Below are 23,269 nucleotides of genomic sequence, written 5' to 3'. Positions count from 1 at the left end.
TTATATTTGAGTTAAAGTGCTTCACAAAAAGTTTTGGTGAAATCGAAAAAGCCGTTTCGGAGAATATCGGATTTACAGACAGACAGATGGACTTCCGGGTTATTTCAACTTTTTTTAAGTCTTGCGTACCTTCCTCCTTAATTTCTGTATTGTCATAAGCAATGAGACACAAAATAAAAGTTATTTTAACCTTTTCAAAATTTTAACTTTTACTAAATAAAAATTTTATTTTCTCTTTTACAGCAATGTTCCACCCGACAAAACTTCAGCAATCAACACACCAATGAAGTATTTCGTAAAAACAATGTCTGATATCAAAATAAACTTTCAATTTCGTCCATAAAACTTTTTCAATAAATAAGTTATTCATCCATCATTATCACTACAATCACCACCACCACATCAAAAGTCTAGGTTTTTTTTTCATTGACAATTTTTTTTTCCACAAAAATTTAAACTTATATCACTTTGTCCTGACGATAAAAAAAAATCACAAGAAAAAAATAAATTAAACTTTTATCCCACATCAAAGGACGACTAAAAATGTTATTTATAGTGATATATCGATGAATTTTATTTTATTTTTTTTTTTTGAAAAATAAATTTTTTGCCTAAACCACACAAAATAAAAAAAACAAAAAAAAATACCATAAAGTACTGAATAAAGGTTACAATAACAACACCATCATCAAAAAAAAAAAACTTAAAAATAAAAAAATTATAAAAGTCGCCCGAACAAAAATAGAATACTACCAAAACCATCAGCGGCCACACAAAATATTTTGAGATTATAGACTCATCAACTTTCAACATCCAGCAAAAATAAATACAAAAAAAAAAAACAAAATCAAATATTAAATTTTTTTCTACACAAAAAACAAATACTTTTAAATTCGGCGCAGTACTGATAGACATAAGTAAAAACAAATAATTTCAACAACACGACAACACTCATCATAAAAATAACTTTCAATTTTTTAATTAATTTTTCATGCATAAAAAAAACCTAATTATTATATTTGTCATGAAAACTCAACTAAAACTTTAGCTAATTTAAACAAAAAAAATATTTTTTATCATAAAAAAAAACTAAAAAAAATAGATATAACAAAATTAAATAAGAAAAATTTTATTAAAAAAAAAAAATTATAGCCACATTTTCCACAATATCTTCACCTCTAACATCATCATCATCGTCATCATCAAAATAGAAAAATAAATTAAAAAAAAAAAGAATTATTAATTTTTCTTGCAGCTTTTTTGTTAAATTAGAATTCTATTAAGAAATTAAAAAAAAAAAAACAAACTCATTCTCAGCAATTTTTCATATCGAATAAATAAATAAAAAATAAAATAAAGTTTATTTAAAAAACAAACAAAATAAAACTTGAAAAGATTATAATTATGGTAAAATAAAAAAAAAAACAGAAGAATATTATATATATATTATATTACTATACATTATAAAATAATATAAATTAAAAATTAAAAACAAAAAAAAAAAATAATATAATTAAGTAAATCATTTATATACTGAGTACATAAGCAAATAATACAATTAAAAAAAAAATAATTCAAGCAATGTGATGTTAAGTTTTCATAAAAAAAAATTTATTTATGTAATTCTATAATTCCTTCTTGTACTTACAATAATTTTGTTTTTATTTTCTTTTACTTTTTTGCATTAAAAAAAACTTAATACTATAAAATTCCTCCTTAGCAGAGATAATCGTGTGTTTATAATTTTAAAATTAAAAAAATCTAAACACAAAATTAAATTTAAATTAAAAAAAAAAAATAAATGTTCTTAATTTTTGTACTAAATTCAGTTCTAAGTATTTTTGAAATTCATTTAAAAAATTCGTCATAAATTTGTTCAATTTTATTCATTATGTAAGTTTTTTTCTATGATTTATTTTATACAAAAAAAAAAAAGAGAAAAAGTATTAAAAATAAAAATTATACTTAAATAAAAAAAAACACAAACAAAATTTGTTTTATTTCTCAATTGGCACAATTTTTGTTTTTTACTTCGAGTATTTAATACATTTTTTTTTTAACTTAGGCTTTTATAAATAAGATAATAATATATTTCATTCATTAAACAACGAAATAAATAAAATTAAAAATTAGTAATTTTTAAAACAATTAATTTTTTATGTAGATTTATCGAAAAAGATTTTTTCGACCTTCTATGGATTTTTTTTATTTTCTACACATTCGTTACATTCTGTCTGTTTTCTCAACAAATAGATAAAAAATACTTTCGTAAAATAAAGAACTAAAACAAATTACGCAACAATAATAATAATTTAACTGGAGTTCCGTCCACCGAAACTATAAAATGAAAAAAAAAAGCAAAAAAGAAAAGAAACAAAATTTTATCAATTCTCATTCTTTTCTATCAACTTTATCTTAAAAAAAGCTGTTAACCATTAGTGATGGCTTTAATTAAAACTCTATTTTTTTTTTTTGTTTTCAGCAATATTAAAAAAAAAAACTTTTAACAAACTTAAAATATATGCAGTGAGTATTTAAATTAAAGTCAAAAAAAGTTTGGTTTTAATTTTAATTAACTGTGGATTTAATAAAACAAAAACTGTGTAAATTAGTTGGTATATACATAAATTTAAATAAATAACATTAATGTAGACTTAAAAATATAAATAACAAAAAAAAATAAAAATTTTGTTAACGAACAGCATTTAATAATTATAATAAAATGATACTAATTTTTGAATTTACAAAAGGATTTTTTTTTTGTACTAGAAAAATGTTTGATTACAAATAACTCAGCAACCAGATCTCAAAATTAACTTTGGTTTTTATTTAGTAATACAGCTTAAAGAAAGCTTTCTTTAATTGTCTCAATCGATGGATTTTGAGGAATTTTTTTTTAAATAAATTTTTTTTCGGCATTGGATTTTTTCGAAAATACAAAAGTGCAGAAATGGCCAAAACTAAGGTTTACCATGACGAGGGCTTGTCTAACCGGGAAATATCTAAAATATCCGTTTGTGTACTTGATAATTTAATTTACAAAGTTGACGAGTATGGTTACTTAAAACGACCAGGAAGGATGCGTTTGGTCGAAGAGAGAGCCATAAGTGACAAAAAAATTAAGTAATTTTCGTGAGAATTTGATAGCAAGAGAGGTTTTCGAGAAAATGAACTTGGTTGTGGGAGTACGATAAGTGCAGCCAATAATAATTAAGGTGGAATTAAGCCATTCTTTCGAACGAAAATGTGAAAAAGCGGCGCTCTTGTCAAGACATAAACTTGACCGCCTTCGCCTCTGTGAAAAGCATACACTCTGGGAAAACTGCCAGGCGTCACTTTTATGAAAAGTGACGCGGGTCACTTTTGTGAAAACTGACGGGTGTAATTTTTATGCAAAGTGACGCGCGTCACTTTTGTGAAAACAGACGGGCGTCACTTTTATGCAAAGTGACGCGCGTCACTTTTGTGAAAACTGACGGGCGTCATTTTTATGCAAAGTGACGCGCGTCACTTTTGTGAAAACAGACGGGCGTCACTTTTATGCAAAGTGACGCGCGTCACTTTTGTGAAAACTGACGGGCGTCATTTTTATGCAAAGTGACGCGCGTCACTTTTGTGAAAACAGACGGGCGTCACTTTTATGCAAAGTGACGCGCGTCACTTTTGTGAAAACTGACGGGTGTCATTTTTATGCAAAGTGACGCGCGTCACTTTTGTGAAAACAGACGGGTGTCATTTTTATGCAAAGTGACGCGCGTCACTTTTGTGAAAACAGACGGGCGTCACTTTTATGCAAAGTGACGCGCGTCACTTTTGTGAAAACTGACGGGCGTCATTTTTATGCAAAGTGACGCGCGTCACTTTTGTGAAAACAGACGGGCGTCACTTTTATGCAAAGTGACGAGTGTCACTTTTGTGAAAACAGACGAGCGTCACTTTTATGCATAGTGCCGCGCGCCACTTTCGTGAAAACAGACGGGCGTCACTTTTATGCAAAGTGACGCGCGTCACTTTTGTGAAAACTGACGGGCGTCATTTTTATGCAAAGTGACGCGCGTCACTTTTGTGAAAACTGACGGGCGTCATTTTTATGCAAAGTGACGCGCGTCACTTTTTTGAAAACAGACGGGCGTCACTTTTATGCAAAGTGACGAGTGTCACTTTTGTGAAAACAGACGAGCGTCACTTTTATGCATAGTGCCGCGCGCCAATTTCGTGAAAACTGACGGGCGTCATTTTTATGCAAAGTGACGCGCGTCACTTTTGTGAAAACAGACGGGCGTCACTTTTATGCAAAGTGACGAGTGTCACTTTTGTGAAAACAGACGGGCGTCACTTTTATGCATAGTGCCGCGCGCCACTTTCGTGAAAACAGACGGGCGTCACTTTTATGCAAAGTGACGCGCGTCACTTTTGTGAAAACTGACGGGCGTCATTTTTATGCAAAGTGACGCGCGTCACTTTTGTGAAAACTGACGGGCGTCATTTTTATGCAAAGTGACGCGCGTCACTTTTGTGAAAACAGACGGGCGTCACTTTTATGCAAAGTGACGAGCGTCACTTTTGTGAAAACAGACGAGCGTCACTTTTATGCATAGTGCCGCGCGCCACTTTCGTGAAAACAGACGGGCGTCACTTTTATGCAAAGTGACGCGCGTCACTTTTGTGAAAACTGACGGGCGTCATTTTTATGCAAAGTGACGCGCGTCACTTTTGTGAAAACTGAAGGGCGTCATTTTTATGCAAAGTGACGCGCGTCACTTTTGTGAAAACAGACGGGCGTCACTTTTATGCAAAGTGACGACTGTCACTTTTGTGAAAACAGACGAGCGTCACTTTTATGCATAGTGCCGCGCGCCACTTTCGTGAAAACAGACGGGCGTCACTTTTATGCAAAGTGACGCGCGTCACTTTTGTGAAAACTGACGGGCGTCATTTTTATGCAAAGTGACGCGCGTCACTTTTGTGAAAACTGACGGGCGTCACTTTTATGCAAAGTGAAGCGTGTCACTTTTGTGAAAACAGACGGGCGTCACTTTTATGCAAAGTGACGAGTGTCACTTTTGTGAAAACAGACGGGCGTCACTTTTATGCAAAGTGACGCGCGTCACTTTTGTGAAAACTGACGGGCGTCATTTTTATGCAAAGTGACGCGCGTCACTTTTGTGAAAACTGACGGGCGTCATTTTTATGCAAAGTGACGCGCGTCACTTTTGTGAAAACAGACGGGCGTCACTTTTATGCAAAGTGACGAGTGTCACTTTTGTGAAAACAGACGAGCGTCACTTTTATGCATAGTGCCGCGCGCCACTTTCGTGAAAACAGACGGGCGTCACTTTTATGCAAAGTGACGCGCGTCACTTTTGTGAAAACTGACGGGCGTCATTTTTATGCAAAGTGACGCGCGTCACTTTTGTGAAAACTGACGGGCGTCATTTTTATGCAAAGTGACGAGCGTCACTTTTGTGAAAACTGACGGGCGTCATTTTTATGCAAAGTGACGCGCGTCACTTTTGTGAAAACAGACGGGCGTCACTTTTATGCAAAGTGACGAGTGTCACTTTTGTGAAAACAGACGAGCGTCACTTTTATGCATAGTGCCGCGCGCCACTTTCGTGAAAACAGACGGGCGTCACTTTTATGCAAAGTGACGCGCGTCACTTTTGTGAAAACAGACGGGCGTCACTTTTATGCAAAGTGACGAGTGTCACTTTTGTGAAAACAGACGAGCGTCACTTTTATGCATAGTGCCGCGCGCCAATTTCGTGAAAACAGACGGGCGTCACTTTTATGCAAAGTGACGCGCGTCACTTTTGTGAAAACTGACGGGCGTCATTTTTATGCAAAGTGACTCGCGTCACTTTTGTGAAAACAGACGGGCGTCACTTTTATGCAAAGTGACGAGTGTCACTTTTGTGAAAACAGACGAGCGTCACTTTTATGCATAGTGCCGCGCGCCACTTTCGTGAAAACAGACGGGCGTCACTTTTATGCAAAGTGACGCGCGTCACTTTTGTGAAAACAGACGGGCGTCACTTTTATGCAAAGTGACGAGTGTCACTTTTGTGAAAACAGACGAGCGTCACTTTTATGCATAGTGCCGCGCGCCAATTTCGTGAAAACAGACGGGCGTCACTTTTATGCAAAGTGACGCGCGTCACTTTTGTGAAAACTGACGGGCGTCATTTTTATGCAAAGTGACGCGCGTCACTTTTGTGAAAACTGACGGGCGTCATTTTTATGCAAAGTGACGCGCGTCACTTTTGTGAAAACAGACGGGCGTCACTTTTATGCAAAGTGACGAGTGTCACTTTTGTGAAAACAGACGAGCGTCACTTTTATGCATAGCGCCGCGCGCCACTTTCGTGAAAACAGACGGGCGTCACTTTTATGCAAAGTGACGCGCGTCACTTTTGTGAAAACTGACGGGCGTCATTTTTATGCAAAGTGACGCGCGTCACTTTTGTGAAAACTGACGAGCGTCACTTTTATGCATAGTGCCGCGCGCCACTTTCTTGAAAACAGACGGGCGTCACTTTTATGCAAAGTGACGCGCGTCACTTTTGTGAAAACTGACGGGCGTCATTTTTATGCAAAGTGACGCGCGTCACTTTTGTGAAAACAGACGGGCGTCACTTTTATGCAAAGTGACGAGTGTCACTTTTGTGAAAACAGACGAGCGTCACTTTTATGCATAGTGCCGCGCGCCACTTTCGTGAAAACAGACGGGCGTCACTTTTATGCAAAGTGACGCGCGTCACTTTTGTGAAAACTGACGGGCGTCATTTTTATGCAAAGTGACGCGCGTCACTTTTGTGAAAACTGACGGGCGTCATTTTTATGCAAAGTGACGCGCGTCATTTTGTGAAAACAGACGAGCGTCACTTTTATGCATAGTGCCGCGCGCCACTTTCGTGAAAACAGACGGGCGTCACTTTTATGCAAAGTGACGCGCGTCACTTTTGTGAAAACTGACGGGCGTCATTTTTATGCAAAGTGACGCGCGTCACTTTTGTGAAAACAGACGGGCGTCACTTTTATGCAAAGTGACGAGTGTCACTTTTGTGAAAACAGACGAGCGTCACTTTTATGCATAGTGCCGCGCGCCACTTTCGTGAAAACAGACGGGCGTCATTTTTATGCAAAGTGACGCGCGTCACTTTTGTGAAAACTGACGGGCGTCATTTTTATGCAAAGTGACGCGCGTCACTTTTGTGAAAACAGACGGGCGTCACTTTTATGCAAAGTGACGAGTGTCACTTTTGTGAAAACAGACGAGCGTCACTTTTATGCATAGTGACGCGCGTCACTTTTGTGAAAACTGACGGGCGTCATTTTTATGCAAAGTGACGCGCGTCACTTTTGTGAAAACAGACGGGCGTCACTTTTATGCAAAGTGACGAGTGTCACTTTTGTGAAAACAGACGAGCGTCACTTTTATGCATAGTGCCGCGCGCCACTTTCGTGAAAACAGACGGGCGTCACTTTTATGCAAAGTGACGCGCGTCACTTTTGTGAAAACTGACGGGCGTCATTTTTATGCAAAGTGACGCGCGTCACTTTTGTGAAAACTGACGGGCGTCATTTTTATGCAAAGTGACGGGCGTCACTTTTGTGAAAACAGACGGGCGTCACTTTTATGCAAAGTGACGAGTGTCACTTTTGTGAAAACAGACGAGCGTCACTTTTATGCATAGTGCCGCGCGCCACTTTCGTGAAAACAGACGGGCGTCACTTGTATGCAAAGTGACGCGCGTCACTTTTGTGAAAACTGACGGGCGTCATTTTTATGCAAAGTGACGCGCGTCACTTTTGTGAAAACTGACGGGCGTCATTTTTATGCAAAGTGACGCGCTTCACTTTTGTGAAAACAGACGGGCGTCACTTTTATGCAAAGTGACGAGTGTCACTTTTGTGAAAACAGACGAGCGTCACTTTTATGCATAGTGCCGCGCGCCAATTTCGTGAAAACAGACGGGCGTCACTTTTATGCAAAGTGACGCGCGTCACTTTTGTGAAAACTGACGGGCGTCATTTTTATGCAAAGTGACGCGCGTCACTTTTGTGAAAACTGACGGGCGTCATTTTTATGCAAAGTGACGAGCGTCAATTTTCAAAAGTGACGCGTGTCACTCTTTCCAAAAAAAATGCATTAAAAATAGCATTAAACACATATTTTTCGCAAAAAAGTATGCTTTGAGTCTTCAACACTCATTTGGAGTAGTACCAATATTTAATTCTTCTGTTCAAAATATGATTCCATCTCATTTACATTCCTCCAAAATCTTACCTTATGTACCTATCTTAACAGAAGTATCTTTTATTAATTGATTCAAACTTCGTGTAAGTCAACTATTTAAAGTCTAAACTCTTAACTGTTCCATTTAAAAAACCTACTTTTCATTCAAATCTATTTGCTAGATTCCTGAATCTCTTTTTCATTGTTGAATTTCTATAACGTGTGTGTGTTTTCTATTTTTCTCATCAATTTCATTCTTCTCTAAGAAAATTTGCATACGCCTATCAATACACACAGCTTATCAATTGTTCATTTGTAACAAGCATTAGCAAAATTTGCCAAGTTGTAAATTTATCTAATACCTCTCTACCTGAATAGGTATCTACTATATTCTGCTTTTATTCCGCACACAGAGATCAGTCAATTTTTGCTGGAACAGCAAATTTTCACAAATAAACATTCATTTGCCAAAAAGTAGTAGAAGTAGGTTCCTATCTTCCTTCGCTTATGGTTCAGACGTTCCAAAAGATAGAAGAAGAAGTTTCCCAGCCTCCCCCAGTCACAAACAATAGTCGACCTAATCAAGAGTAAAGTTTCTTCGAATTTACCCAAAATTGAATCCAACCAATTTTTATCTTTCCATTTGATTTTGCAAATATCAAAGGTATACGATATTAGCATTGAGAAATGGCAAGAAACAAGGACGAGAAGAGGATGTCTGCAACCAGAAAAAAAAAACTCCCCAACCCAACCATCATCATTCAACCATTAACTGAGAAAGAGAGAGAGAAAAAAAAACTAAAATCAATTAAAACCCGGATTCGGGAACCGGGACTTAAGCAATAGAAATTCACACCACTTCTGTTCTACTCTATGGTCCTGGTGCTGGCTGCTGTGATATCTCGCAGGGTATAGTCTTGAGAAAATGAATAAATTACTTCTAGCGATTTTATGTGTCGATAAGAGCGACAACGACAAAGGAGGCAGCTCTATAGAATCAGTTCAAACACCATTCAGCATCCAAGTTGGTTTTTAGAAGAAAAGCAAAAGATGATGAAGAAGGCAAAAAAAAAAGGAACACCTCCGGAAATCCACTTCTCATTGTGCACACACCTTGTGAACGTGAAAAATGGCTTTTAATTAATTCTGGAACAACCTGCTGATGAAGGAACCAATACCGCCAACTATACCAATCTATATCTACTATATTATGAAACCACCTTCCCCCACAAGCCAGTACATAGCATTATAGACTTTGCCAAAAATAAGAAGAAAAAACGTTGTTGTCTTTAGAGATGCGTACACACAAAGGCGCGCACCACCTTTGTCTCATTTCCGCTAAAACAGCAAAAACAGAGTTTTGTTTTTCAAGGTGAATTTTCGCAAATTTGTAAAGGTTTTATCTACAGGAAATTTGAACTTTTTTCGAGAACTAATAAATGATTGGCAAGGTACATGTCAAAGCACCAAGTTCGTTCGGATTTATGAAGAGTCAGAAAAAAAAGTCATATTTACAATTCACACGTGGTAGAAGTGAAACCTTAAAAAAAATGTCTTGAAAAAAAAAAAAAAGAAAAAATCTACCTATTTTTTATTCTATCTCCTTTAAATACATGTTTTATATATGACAACCTATATTAATTTTATATCATCTGAAAGCTTATTGTTGCAGCTCAAAATATTTATATCGTCCATGTCTATACAACATCTACAAAAAGAGCTTATTTTTTTCAAACCAAATCACTTTTCATCAAAAAAACAAAAAATCAATCTTTTTTCTCTTTTAACACCATTAAATATATTTTTTTAAATGACAATATATAGTAAATTTTATATCATCTGAAAAGTTATTTCTCCTCTATATGACGTATGAATCATATTTCTACCATACCTAGAAAAAAAAAATAGAATTTTTTAAAGCCAACTATGTCGAAATTTCAAGCTGAGATTACGATACTTCCTACACTGGTCATCGTCAACAGGTGTTTTTGAGGTATTTTTCAAGTTTTTCAATTTAAGATTGTGTAACTTGTAGAGCTCGTACAGTTAATTGTGATATATAAATTGAAAGGTTATGTTATCAGCATGCGTATAAAAGTTAAATCAAATTTATATGTGCTCTAGATCAAAAGATATAACGTGTGTAGAAACAGAACATCTTTTTACCGTTATCTCAGAATTTTGAATATGAAATTAATTAAAATTTTGTACATTTATAGTTTTTAATTACCTATCTACAGTACAAATTTCAATCATTTATCTATTAAAACAAAAAAGTTATATCAAGTTGAATGTTCGTGTCGCGTTTTCGTCCGTCTGTCAGTCTGTCTGTATAAGGAGCTACAGCCTAAACGGACCGATTGACTTCAAACTTGGTATGTAGCAGTTTTTGGGGACTCTACAGAGGAATTTTTGGAATTAATTTTTTTGGACTAAAAATAACGGTACCTACTTGTCATATACCGATTTTGGTAAAGTTGAAATTGCTCAAAAACGGCACCAACGATTTTTCTTAAAAAAAATCAAATTTAAGTTTTAAGACAAGGTCTATCTTTAAATAAAAAATTTTGTTTTTTTTGAAAATCATTACCTGCCATAGAACCGTTTATTTTTTTAAATCTGATTCTCTCTGAAACTGCTTATTCGATTTCAACGAAACTTTTTGTGAAGAAGCATTTATACAATTCTAATATAAAAATTAAATTAAAAAAAAAAAAACAATTTTTTGATTTTTAAAAAAATTTTGAATGTTTTTTTTTTGAAAAATCAAATTTTCAATAAAGTGCATTTTTGAAATTTCGTTTTTAGATGTTGATTAGTAATTTGTACAAAATATGTAGCATACCAATTTTTTTTTAAATTTTTTTCCAAAAAATTAGTTTTTTAAAAAACGGCTCTAACGATTTTGAATTTTTTTTTCTAAAAATCCATGCTAATATATCAATCAAAACTGCATACTTTTTTTGTGGGGCAATTCGATTTCAGATGTTGTTTTATTTTTTTTTTGAAAAACGAATTTTATTATATTTTTGCTTTTTGTTTTTGTATAGGTACCTACGTTTCCCAATTTTTTATATAAAAAGCCTAAAAATTTAAGTTTGTGCGACCCAGTCGTGCATTTAATTTTTTTTTTGTGTTCAGCCTGGTACGCAGTTCGAGTTAAATTTTAGCCGAACTGCGTACCAGTCTTTACGTTGAACAAATGGAAGTAGCTATGTATATTAATACAAAAAAAAAAGATTTTCATAATTTCTATCTTGTCCAATTGTTTTGATGTTTTGTTCACTATGCGTATGAACTTCCCTCTTGTGTATTTTGTTGTTTTTTTTTTTATTATTTTTTTTTTAAATGTATTTACTGTTATAAAGATCAAAATAAAAACTTAAGCTAAAGAAAAAGAATTTCTGGTTTGTTTAACGTTCCTAAAAAATTAATGTATATTTTTTTTTAACTTTTTGAAAAAAATAAAGATTTGTATTAAACCCCTTGTTACCCAACATCGTAAATTTTAAAATTAATAATGTTAATCGAAAGGGCTTTAGCTATAATAAAACACGTATTTTTTAAAAATTCAATAAATTCATTATTTGCTTAGTTATTTCGAAATTTACGCAGTAAAAAAAAAAGTTTAAATAATTTAATTTTGTATATAAATGCAAAAATTCAAACAAAAAGCTATCTAATATTTATTTTTAGGCGCATTCCTAAAATCCAAAAATAAAACCCCGTTAGTTTATGCACGAAAAATATTTTTTCTGAATTTCGTAGTTTTTACATAAATTAGCTTGTTTTCCAAAAAAGCCGAACTTTCAACATTAACTGCCAATTAAAAACTATTGGTGCTATTTATTAGAAATATGGCGCATTATTTCGATAAAGCAATTCTTATCTTTTTCGGTTTGTTACAGAAATGTCACATGGGGCTACAAGGGGTTAAGAAACAAATAGCTAGCATTTTTATTTAAAAACATATTATTTTGATTCGAACCGAAAGAAAACAGTGTTTGACTTTTAAGTATTCTCGAAATAAAATTCTTTTTAGCTTTAAATCATAAAACCATTATTTTCGTTCAATATTACTCAATCCACTTTATGTTTCATTTTTGTTTGTATTTTCTTCTATGTTGTTCGATATTAAGTTTTTGTGTTCAATATCCAATATATTTTGAAAACTTTTTACCACTCCATATGCCATTGTCCAATATCCAAAATGACTTCTTTTTGATTTTAATTTATAACTAATTCAAAATAATAGAAAAACTATTTCTATTATTTGTTTTAAAAATAAAATTGGCAATGGTTGCAGAGAAAAAAAATTTAAAAACAAAAATTTTCTGATATCAACAAAAATTTTCATTCTAAACTTTAAAAAAATCGATTTCCCAAATTTTTGAAAAATGGACATTGAACAAGATTAGCACCCAACCGACGAAATATGTACGAGTAGTATGTTTTGGTATGTTCTAGGACAGAGGGTGCACACTGCACAGGGTTCCACACAGGGTGCTATCTTAATGCATAAGTGTAACTGAGAGGGTTCCGTAGTCAAACACAGGGTTCCATTGTACTTCCTTCAGCATCAACTACCTACAATCAGGAAGCACATCACGAAGCAGTGTATTTTTATGACTTTTACTCGTATACACATTTCAATGCACAATTGATTTGCCATAGAACACTCTGTTTGGTATAACACCCTCTCATTCACACCAACGACGCGACGTACAATGGAACCCTGTGTTTGACTATGGAACCCTCTCAGTTACACTTATGCCTTAAGATAGCACCCTGTGTGGAACCTTGTGCACCCTCTGTCCCAGAACATACCAAAACATACTACTTGTACGTTAAGCGTTAAGGGACGTCTGTAGTCGTTTTTTGAAGTTATACTTCTTATGGGAGGGTGGGTATGAAAATTTACTTTTTGACAAGAATGTCAAAGGGATTATGACGCGATCACCCTGGGTAGCAGGGCTGTCGTTTCACCTTTAGAGTAGGCAGTACTTTAGTATTTAAAAATGCAGTACACCGCAGTACGGCAAACATAAAACACACAACACGTTGCAAGTTACATGTTTCATGTGGCAAGTTGCATGTGGCAAGTTGTATGTGGCAAGTTGCGTGTGGCAAGTTGCATGTGGCAAGCTGCATGTGGCAAGTTGCGTGTAGCAAGTTGCATGTGGCAAGTTACATGTGGCAAGTTGTATGTGGCAAGTTGCATGTGGTAATTTTCATGTGGCAAGTTGCCAGGGTTGCAAAAAGCTCACATTTCAGCTCAGCTCACAGCTCAGCTCAAATTTGAGCTAGTTACCATGGCTTAGCTCATTTGAGCTGAGCTGGAAATGAGCTGAGCTGAAAGTGAGCGCCCCAACTTCCAACGAAGAAAATGAAAAAAATTTGTTGATGCCAAAAGGTAGCGGGGACTCTAACCTACATTTGGGTACAACTCTCATCCCTGTAGGTCCACGCGTTCTCAAACCGGGAGAACTTAAAAGTAAAAAAAAAATAGGCACGATTCTGAAAAAATAGGCATGATGTGGCGGTTTAACATGGAAGTCGACTTTTTAAAAATCTGACAATGTGTAAAGCGTAGGCCCATGACATAAGCTATAATTTGGCATCACTCCCAAAAATTGCTCTCAAGCGGTTTAGCTTCCATTAGCGTTCAAAGATTCGGGGATTTTTCGAAAAAAAATTTTACCCCAACTTTCAAACTCGATTTTCTCGGAATTTTGAAAAAAATCGAAAAACCGGATTATACCACTATCGGGTAGCTGAGAATATAAGCTTTCATATGGCACCACTCCCCTGTCTCCAGATCAAAGCGCTCAACTCCCAGAAGTTTTTTCGCGCCCCCAACTTCCAACGCCTATATCTCGGAATTTTGAAGAAAATGAAATGATGCCAAAAGGTAGCGGAGAATCTAACCTACATTTGGGTACAACTCCCATCAATTTAGGTCCACGTGTTCTCAAACCGGGAGAACTTAAAAGTAAAAAAAAAATAGGCACGATTCTGAAAAAATAGACATGATGTGGCGGTTTAACATGGAAGGCGATTTTTTAAAAATCTGAAAATGTGCATAGCGTAGACCCATGACACAAGCTATCATTTGGCATCACTCCCAAAAATTGCTCTCAAGCGGTTTAGCTTCCAGGAGCGTTCAAAGATTCGGGGATTTTTCGAAAAAAAAAATTTACCCCAACTTTCAAACGCGATTTTCTCGGAATTTGGAAAAAAGTCGAAAACCCTGATTATACCGGAATTTTTTTTATGATAAAGAAAGAAATATTTTACTAAAAAAAATAGAAATATGTATATTTACTATTAAAAAAGCCAAGAGAAAAGATCACGAAAAATTATCTGTTTTATTTATAAAAATATCTATGTGTTAAAATAATTCCATTAATAACTAGAACCAAACATCTTAAGCTATGGTGTTTTAAAAAAGTTTAAAATATCTTCATATTTCATTATAATTTCCAAATAAAAATGTATCCTCTCACCCATCACAGCTCAGCTCACTTTACCTTAGCTTACCCAACAGCTCAGCTCAGCTCAACCATCAGCTCAGCTCACTTTCAGCTCAGCTCTCCTTCAGCTCAGCCTAAATGAGCTGAGCTATGGTACCTGCATAGCAACCCTGCAAGTTGCATATTGCTACTACTAGTGCTGAAGCACACACAATTATCATAAAATCACCATATCGCACATTTTATGCGCAAGTCGTTTACTTTCGTTAAGCATATTATATCGTACGTTCTGAACCACACAACATGAGTAAATTTCACAGAATAAATTGAAAACTACATGGACGCAAGGAGGATGAAAGAATTAATTTATTTTTCACTTGATAAAAATGTAAAAAAACTAAGTGTGGATTAATTACTTCATAATAGAAATTAAAAATATCAAATGAAATTCATTTACATATACTGAATGAGAAGTATAACTTCAGTCGCGTGTACATGTGTATACACACTCTTTTTTTTGTTTTAAATGGAAACTTTATTTTTAATAAAAAAAAATAATATAATATAGCCACCGAAAACTCGACTTTTTTTTAATAATTTGAAGTACCTATAGGTATGCCTGTAAGATTTAAGGTCTTTTAAATGCAAGGAAAACAACTTCAATGATTTTTAGCTCAATATTAAATTAGATTAGTTTTAATAATATAAAGTTGACTGTGTCATTAAATAATAACTATTACAAATTATCAAAAAAAAACAAAAAAAAATCATTCCTGCGTTTTCGACCTCAAATTTCTTCTTCTTTTAAATATAACATTTTTAACCAATAACACTGGTTTACAAGGGTTTTGTTGCCGAAACAAAAACATACTTTTCTGAAGGTTTTCGGTGTGCTGAACTCGAATCCGAAGTCAGAAACAACTTATCAGCTCCCGTTTTTGAGATATTACCGATAGAAAAGGCAAAAAAAAAACGTTTTTTGAGTTCTTCGGATATTATTCTTTTGTATAAGGAAAATTGTTTGAGCATATTTACTAGCGGTTTCTATAAGAACCGTTTTTCATCTTTCAATACATGTTTAAATCTTTTCAATATCTTTTGTATTGCCTGAGATATATTAAAATGAAGCAAGTGGGTTTGGCTTCATATATCATAAAGGAGATAATGACCATATAAAATTTATCTCGAGCAGTAAAAAAGATATCTGAAATATTTAAACAGATTTAAAAAGGTGGAAAATAGTTCTTATAAAAACCGCTACTAAATATGCTCAAAAAAATTTCCTCAAATAAAAGAAGAAGGTCCGAAGTACTGCATTTTCTATCGGTAATATTTCAAAAACGGGAGCTGATTAATTTTTTTTTAACTTCGGATTCGAGTTCAGCACACCGAAAACCTTCAGTAAAGCATATTTTTGTTTCGGCAACAAAATAAAACTTTAATTTTGTTAAAGAGTGTTATCCAAAAAAGTAGTAGAACAAAAATGTTGCCTTTTTTTATTAATAAAATTAAAAGATTTTCCTAAATAATCATTTTTATCAAAAAAACAAAACCGACTTCTATGGATTGAAACTTGGATTTATGGTTTTCTCATGGATGCTGTAGTCAGAACTGAAAATTAAAACGGGACCACACTGCACGCACTGCTTTCAAATGCAAAAAGAATTATCAAAATTAGTTCACACAGTCAAAAGTTATGAGGCAACAAACATAAAAAAAAAAAAATTACCACCTCCATTTTATAAGTCGGTTAAAAAAGGAAATGATTTAAAATTAATGTGGAAATCTTCTAAATTTCTGGTACTTGAAACAGCTTAAGAAAATTTTAAAATTTTTATCACATCTCAGAATTCAAACAATTTAGACGGAAGTCATTTCGGCAAAAAAAAACATGCTTAATTTAATACATAATCTTGTTGTTTTTATCATGTCCTATATAAAAAAATCGTTTTGGTGAAATTCACCTGATATGGCAGTCAAATCTTCTTCTTGAGTGGAGCATTAGTTTTTCTTACTTCCCACCCACTCTTTGATGATTTTAATTCATTGTTTTGTTTGGGCTTCTGCCCGTGTGTTCCTTAAAATGTCATCTACTTATCGCATTTTGAAATTTATTTCCATAGCGATAATTCCACAAAAGGCTAAAAGTGCACGTCCTGGCCTAAATTGTCTTGTTGTTATTTTCGTCTTTCGTTGTCTGCGTTTTCTGCGTATAAAATACCTAAACATTCATCACAAATGCGAAAGACTTTATACTATCTAATAGCAAACACTTTTATCTTGGAGTAAGTGTTCTATAGTGATTTGCCTCTACCGCCTACAAAAAAAACCATCTTCGAAGTAAATTTTAGACCAATTGCCTGCTTGACTAGAGACTTTGATGAAGGTGCTGGGGTTTTACTAGCTGATGCTGGTTAACGAGCTAATGTCCTGGGGGTGATTTTGTCTTCCTGGTGTTCAAAATCTTCACTCCCCTTGCCAACTAAAAAAAAACACCACCTCCAACTCCACATCCTGTTTAAGTATTAATTTCGTGTTTCGGAGCCGATTAAAAAGTGAAATATTGTTGTTGTTGCTGTGTTTTGTGTTTTTTATCGTTGGTCCGTCTTCGTCCGTCGGTTTGGGTTCGCAGGAGCAGGCTATTTAAGGTTTAATTAAAAGTGATTTTGTTTTTCTTATATATTCTTCGTTAGGGATACCTCCCCACTCCACCTTCATATCGTAATCGTACCGAAATGTGTATTCCCAGAGAAGTAGAATATTGGTTGCTATAGTGTGTATAAGTTAGAGTTCTTATTTCCTTCAAATGAAATGAAAACGGTCTGACTTTTAATTGAAATTGGGGATGCAAGATAAGAATTAGAGATATTTTTGCTTGTTGAAATCAAGAAAATAAATACAAAAATTGTATTTCAAAACAGCTTATGCCAGCATAATTTTTTTGTTTTTTATTTTTTTTTTTTTGTATTTTATGTTTGTGACAATAAAATTGAAAGTCCGCTCAGTTTTTTTTTTAACAAGATTTATATCTTTTTAACATCTAATGAGGCAGTTGGTAGTTTATAAAAGATAAAATGAATGTCTTAGAATTGTTTTTTAGAACAATTAGTACCAGAAGTAAGGACTTTAACGAATATTCTAATTATTTTTGTATTTTAATAACTAAAGAAGGGTCTTAAAATTTTAAATTATTTTATAATAAGAGTTCTCTTGATTATAATTTTATTATTGAAAGTCCTTTTCATTATCACCATGACATATTTTCAAACTTTGATAAACATTTCGTAGCCCTAGAATTAGTTTGACTTATACAAATAGGTTTGCAACGGAACATAAGGCAACAAAATTCTAGGGCCAAGATTTAAATTCTTAAATACTTAAATACTAATAACTTTTTCAAAAGATTATCATCTATATTTTGAACGATTTTATATCAGATATTCAGTAAACAGTTGCTGGTGGACCTCAAGGGTCGCTATTATCTTCAATTTTTTTTTTCTCATTTTTAATTTACCTACCTACACTTTTTTATTTAAAATTTCTTATGCTTTTTATCAATTATAATATATTCAGCCAAAATTCTGATATACCTACAAGCATATCGAACATAACCGCATTAAGACGTACGTCAAAACAATTCTCAAAATTTCATAAATTACATGAATAATTTGACGTAAATTCCAATATTTGGTGTTTACGTCAAACAATACGTTCATATCTCGACAACGAAAAAAGATTGAAAAAAAAAAACGGATAACAGATTTGCAAAGAGCACCCTCGAAAACGTAAGGCTGCATACCTATTAGAGCTGGGCAAATCGTTCATTTCAAAAGATCGAATCGTTCAAAGATTGATTTTCCCAAAGATTCGGTCTTTTCTATCAATCTTTCGTTCATTTAATGAAAACCATTTTTTTTTTCACTCATTTCGTTCTGACAAATGAGAGAAGAAACAAGAAATTGGAGAAACTTATGGAATAAAAAAAAACAAGTCTGGAAAACGGAGTGTTTGCATTTTCATAAAGGACAGTTGTACAAACGAGGGTCAGCCTTGGTTCAGGAATTCAACCCGCCGTTTCCGGCGGATTAGCTGCGGTCTGCGGATCAACTTCGGTTCAAGCATGAATGTGGCTATTTTTACATATATGGACATTGGACCAGTGCTAAACCTTAGCCTTATTACCGATTTCAGAAGATAAAAGTTTCTGATCCACGGATTAAATATTTGTACAACTTGCCCTAAAAGTATTTATACTAAAGATTTACACGTGGCGATTGTTTTCACTGTCACAGAAAAAGAGAGAAGACTTTTGATAAACTGATTACAGAAACGCATTGGCTTGAAAGAGAACATTTTCAAAAGTAGTTTTAGATCGTTTTTCCGAGTAGAAACTTTGCAACAATGAAGCAGAAAACTCAGAATTTGGTAAAAAAAAAAAAACTTTTTATAAACTATTTTTTTACAAACCAATTGCGATAGCGAGAGAAAAAATATATATTTGCTTTGTACTTTTTAATATTGCTATACTTCCTTAAATTTATTGGTTTGGTAGTGTTAGGGGATATTCGGTCCATAATGGGTGGAAATTTTTTTTTTTTTGAAAGATAAACAACAAGCATTTGTATAAACTTACCTACATTTTGAGGCCATATACACTAACATTAATTGCGGCTTTCTTGTATTATAAGCTTTTGAAGGTAGCCATATTGATTTTTTTAAATCAAACGTGAAAACTTTTTTATATTTTTTTCTAATTTTTGACAAAACTTCGGTAATACTATGTTTATATTCGTTCAATAATCTTTTTAATGATTCTTTAGAGACTTTTGTCTGAAAAGTGCATAGCGTATATTGTGAAATATTAACATTTCAATGGAACCATATAACAGCATTTTGTATGTTTAGAAAATTTTAATGGTAAATTTGATTATTATTAAGGCCCTATGTCTTTGCCAAGTTCAAAATGTTGAAATAGATACATCAAAAATAAAAAGAAGACAAGGTCAGATGTTCAATAGAAATTCCCAATCGAATCCGATTCAATCCAAACTCTGAACGTCTGAACCAGCTCATATAAACTTGTATCATGTTGTATGCATGGAATCGAAATGATGATTGAGAATGAATGAAATCCGAGTTTTGAGCGAAACGTTCTTTTCTACTTCGTACTTTATTATTTTATGAACGAGATTGATATTAGGATTGATTGATTTGGTCTATAGTGATTGCAATCACTCAGAATTTTCGGTGAACGGGTCAAAAAGACCGAATCAATCACGATTGACACAGCTCTAATACTTAGTTCAATAAATGTAATTTGGCGTAAGTACACACGGCACTCCAATACTAGGGCGAAGAAATGTATATTAACATCATCTACTTCATCTTGTTTTTGATTCCTAAACGCTTGCACTGTTGTAAAATTTATCATATACATAACAACATTTAGGTAAAATGTCGGAAACTTCGATTTTCAGATCAGGTAAAAAATACATAGAAATAAAAGAATTGTCATATTAACTATGATTGTAATAAATATGACAATTTTCAGCCAAAAAACCTGAAAGTACTAAAATAATCAATATGACAACCGAAATTTGTTCTACAACTTGGTAGTTAATATGACAACTTTTTGTTGTTAATATAACAATTTCGGTACTCAATATGACAACTGCGACAGTAAATCTTACAACTTTTGGTAGTCAAAATGAAAGCTTATGATAGTCAATATGACAACTTCAATTGTCAATATAACAACTCTTGATGGTCAATTTGACAACTTCTTTAGTTAGTATGACAACTTTTTTTTATTAATTTTTATTTTTTGTTTTCTGACGTGCTCCTGCACGTTGAATGAGAATGAGGTAAAAGGACAGCTCTGTGCGGGATTTATGGTTGGTCAGCGTTGTATTATAATGATAAGGATAATGATTGGGAAAAAATTTGTGGTTTATTAAGGACCAATTTAAAAATGGTTTGAAAATGGTTGAGGTTTGGATGGGATTTGGAAGTGTTAGTAAAGCTGTACGGAAGTCGTTTGGAAGTTATTTATAATTCACTTACATAAGAGTGGAAAGGGCTAAGAAAAGGTCTAAGAGTGACTTGAAATATATTTTGATCAGGCTTGCAAGCGGTCTTGGAGCTGTTTGAAAGTAGTATTGTAGTAACTTGTAAATTATTAAAAAGTGATTTAAAAATGGTTTTGGAATGTTTCTGAAGAAACTTGATATAGTGGTTTCAGGGTGGTTTGACAAAAGTTTGATAGTGGTTTCAAATTGGTTTTGATGTAGTTGGGAAGCGTAATTGGTGTGGTCAGAAAGTAGTTTAGAAATAGTTTATATTTAATTGGAAAGTGGTTCCAAAAATGGTTTGATAGAAACTTCAGATTTTGTTGTGGGTTGGAAGCGGTTTTGGTGTTGAGTGGTTCGAAAGTGGTTTAGAAATGGTAAACAAAAATTGATAATGGCTTCAAAATGGTTTGGATTTTGTTTGCAAGTGATTTTGGTGTGTTTGTGAAGTAATTTATGGGAGTGATTTGTAATTCACTTAGGAGTCGTTCATAAATGGTTAGAGAATGGTTACAAAGCAACTCCGAAGAGGTCTGAGAGAAGTTAGAAAAGTGGTTCCGAACCGAATGGTTATCTGAAAGAACTTTGTTAAGGGGTTCAGAATTAGTTTGAAGGTGGTACTATTTGAAATCTTATTTTATCCTTACATCCTTGCTATACACTAGTTTATTTAAAATACTGACAAGATTGACAAAATTTGATATACCCATGTCACAATCAAATCCTTATCTATCCTCCAGATTGTTTCCAGAACAAAATGACACTTAAAAGTGGAATTTTTCAAAAGGTGGAGTTGCTTGTTTAAAAGGACCAACGAAAATGATATGCAAATCCTCCGGTAATTGCATATTTGACACACCACACCAAAAGATTTCTAAAATTCTCTCTTCCAAAAATGAATAAGACAAAGAGGTTATTCTAGATAAATATATATAAAACGTCTACCGCAATACGTCTACATATTTAACACAAATAATACTTAGCCTTATAAACTTTATATTACCAATACCTTAGGTGAATTGGTGTATATTTGAATCCTTGAATACGATTTGATAAGCGGTTCAACTCTATGAATCCAAACAGTTTCTCCGAATGTGGTAGCCAGTCATCATCGTTGCTCTGTGTTATACCCGTTCGTTTGTTCTTATTGGAAGTGTTTTCCTGGAATTTTAGCCAAAGACAGCAGAAGAGACATTATCTTTCAACTGGGTCCCCCCCGAAAAATGGTTAACCCACAGCATAGAACACTGAGTAGAGTTGTATGAGATATGAAAATTGATGGAGGAGCCCAACGGTGGTGATGCGCATTGTGGAGATGAAGAGCAACCGGTGACCATAGCAAGGAGGATATTTATACAGGATATAGTCTGTACGATGTCTCTGCAGGTGTATTGCCGATAGTCGTCTCCTTGTTGGATGATACTAAACCAAAACCAACCGACAACGACACCGACAAGAAGGACAACGACAACGACGACCAAAAAGGAACCTATAGGAAATACACTCAGTTAGGCGATATACGAGAGGCTTGGGACAAACATGTTAAAGTGCACTTTAAATTCGATTATATGTTCCGATGGTGTCCTGGTTTTTTGAACAAGAGAGGATATAAGTCTGTGGATGTGTGTGTTGTTGTATTTTGTTCTGCAGGATATAGGAGTTAGGCCAAAAGTTAGCCTATACACTCTTTGGTTAGTCTTTTAAGTTGTTTGACAGGGAAGAGAGTTATACGGAAAGGACATCCTTCATACCACACCGCCTAATATCCTTTCACTTGGTTCGTTCGTTTGTTATAGTTCGTTCGTCCTGCCGGCCAACCGAACACCAACAATTGTAGTTTGTATCTATATCTGCATTAAACACCTTGTCAGGTGGCGTCGTTAACATGCAAATGAACATGATGGTTTGTTAAATGTCCGCATGCAGTGCTGTGGTTATCAAAATGTCCAATGTACTTTTGGGATACGTTACGTACGTTTTATATGGATATTTATAGGCAATAGGATCCTTTATGGGTCCTGGCAGCGACGATGGCAGGCATTACAGAGAGAGAGAGATCAATTCATAATGTTATGCGGGGATGCACTTTCTCCTTTTTAAAAGAGAGAGAGAAGACACATTTTTGAAAGGACTGCCAGTTTCTGATAATTTAATTTTAACTCCGACAGGATCTGTGTATTTGATTGTTTTTGAGTGACTCTCTAAATGGAAGCTTTGGATGATGGTGAATACGAGAAAATGTAACTAATGGCTTGTTAGCTAAAAATAGAGAATTTGAATCTGTAAAGAAGAAATATATTTTAGTCCTTTTTTGATCCTTGGAATTTGTCAGTTGTAATATTTGTTCATTTATATCAATCAACAGGACATGAGACGAGGCTTTTTTACTTTATTTAACAATGCAAATAATTTGAAAAAAAAAAAAAAAAATAATCCCTTAGAAAAGCTACTTCCTGTGATATCCTGTCTTCTATTTCACCCCAAGAAAA

At 33.9% G+C, this 23,269-nt stretch overlaps 1 protein-coding gene across 2 annotated transcripts in view; it reads left to right on the top strand.

Annotated features, from left to right (window-relative positions):
- LOC129907274 (semaphorin-2A) overlaps window positions 1-1,068 on the top strand; it is a 293,539-nt gene extending 292,471 nt beyond the window's left edge. For both annotated transcript variants that reach the window (XM_055983391.1, XM_055983393.1), the window contains one exon: window positions 244-1,068. In XM_055983391.1, the coding sequence (XP_055839366.1) occupies window positions 244-312 (69 nt within the window). In that variant the 3' untranslated portion in view covers window positions 313-1,068. The remainder of the gene's footprint in view (window positions 1-243) is intronic.
- Window positions 1,069-23,269: the final 22,201 nt, after the last annotated feature.

This window comes from Episyrphus balteatus, chromosome 1 (genome assembly GCF_945859705.1).
Source record: "Episyrphus balteatus chromosome 1, idEpiBalt1.1, whole genome shotgun sequence".
NCBI lineage: Eukaryota > Metazoa > Arthropoda > Insecta > Diptera > Syrphidae > Episyrphus > Episyrphus balteatus.
The sequence above is the reverse complement of the archived record's forward strand: the minus strand, read 5'-3'. Positions and strand labels throughout refer to the sequence as shown.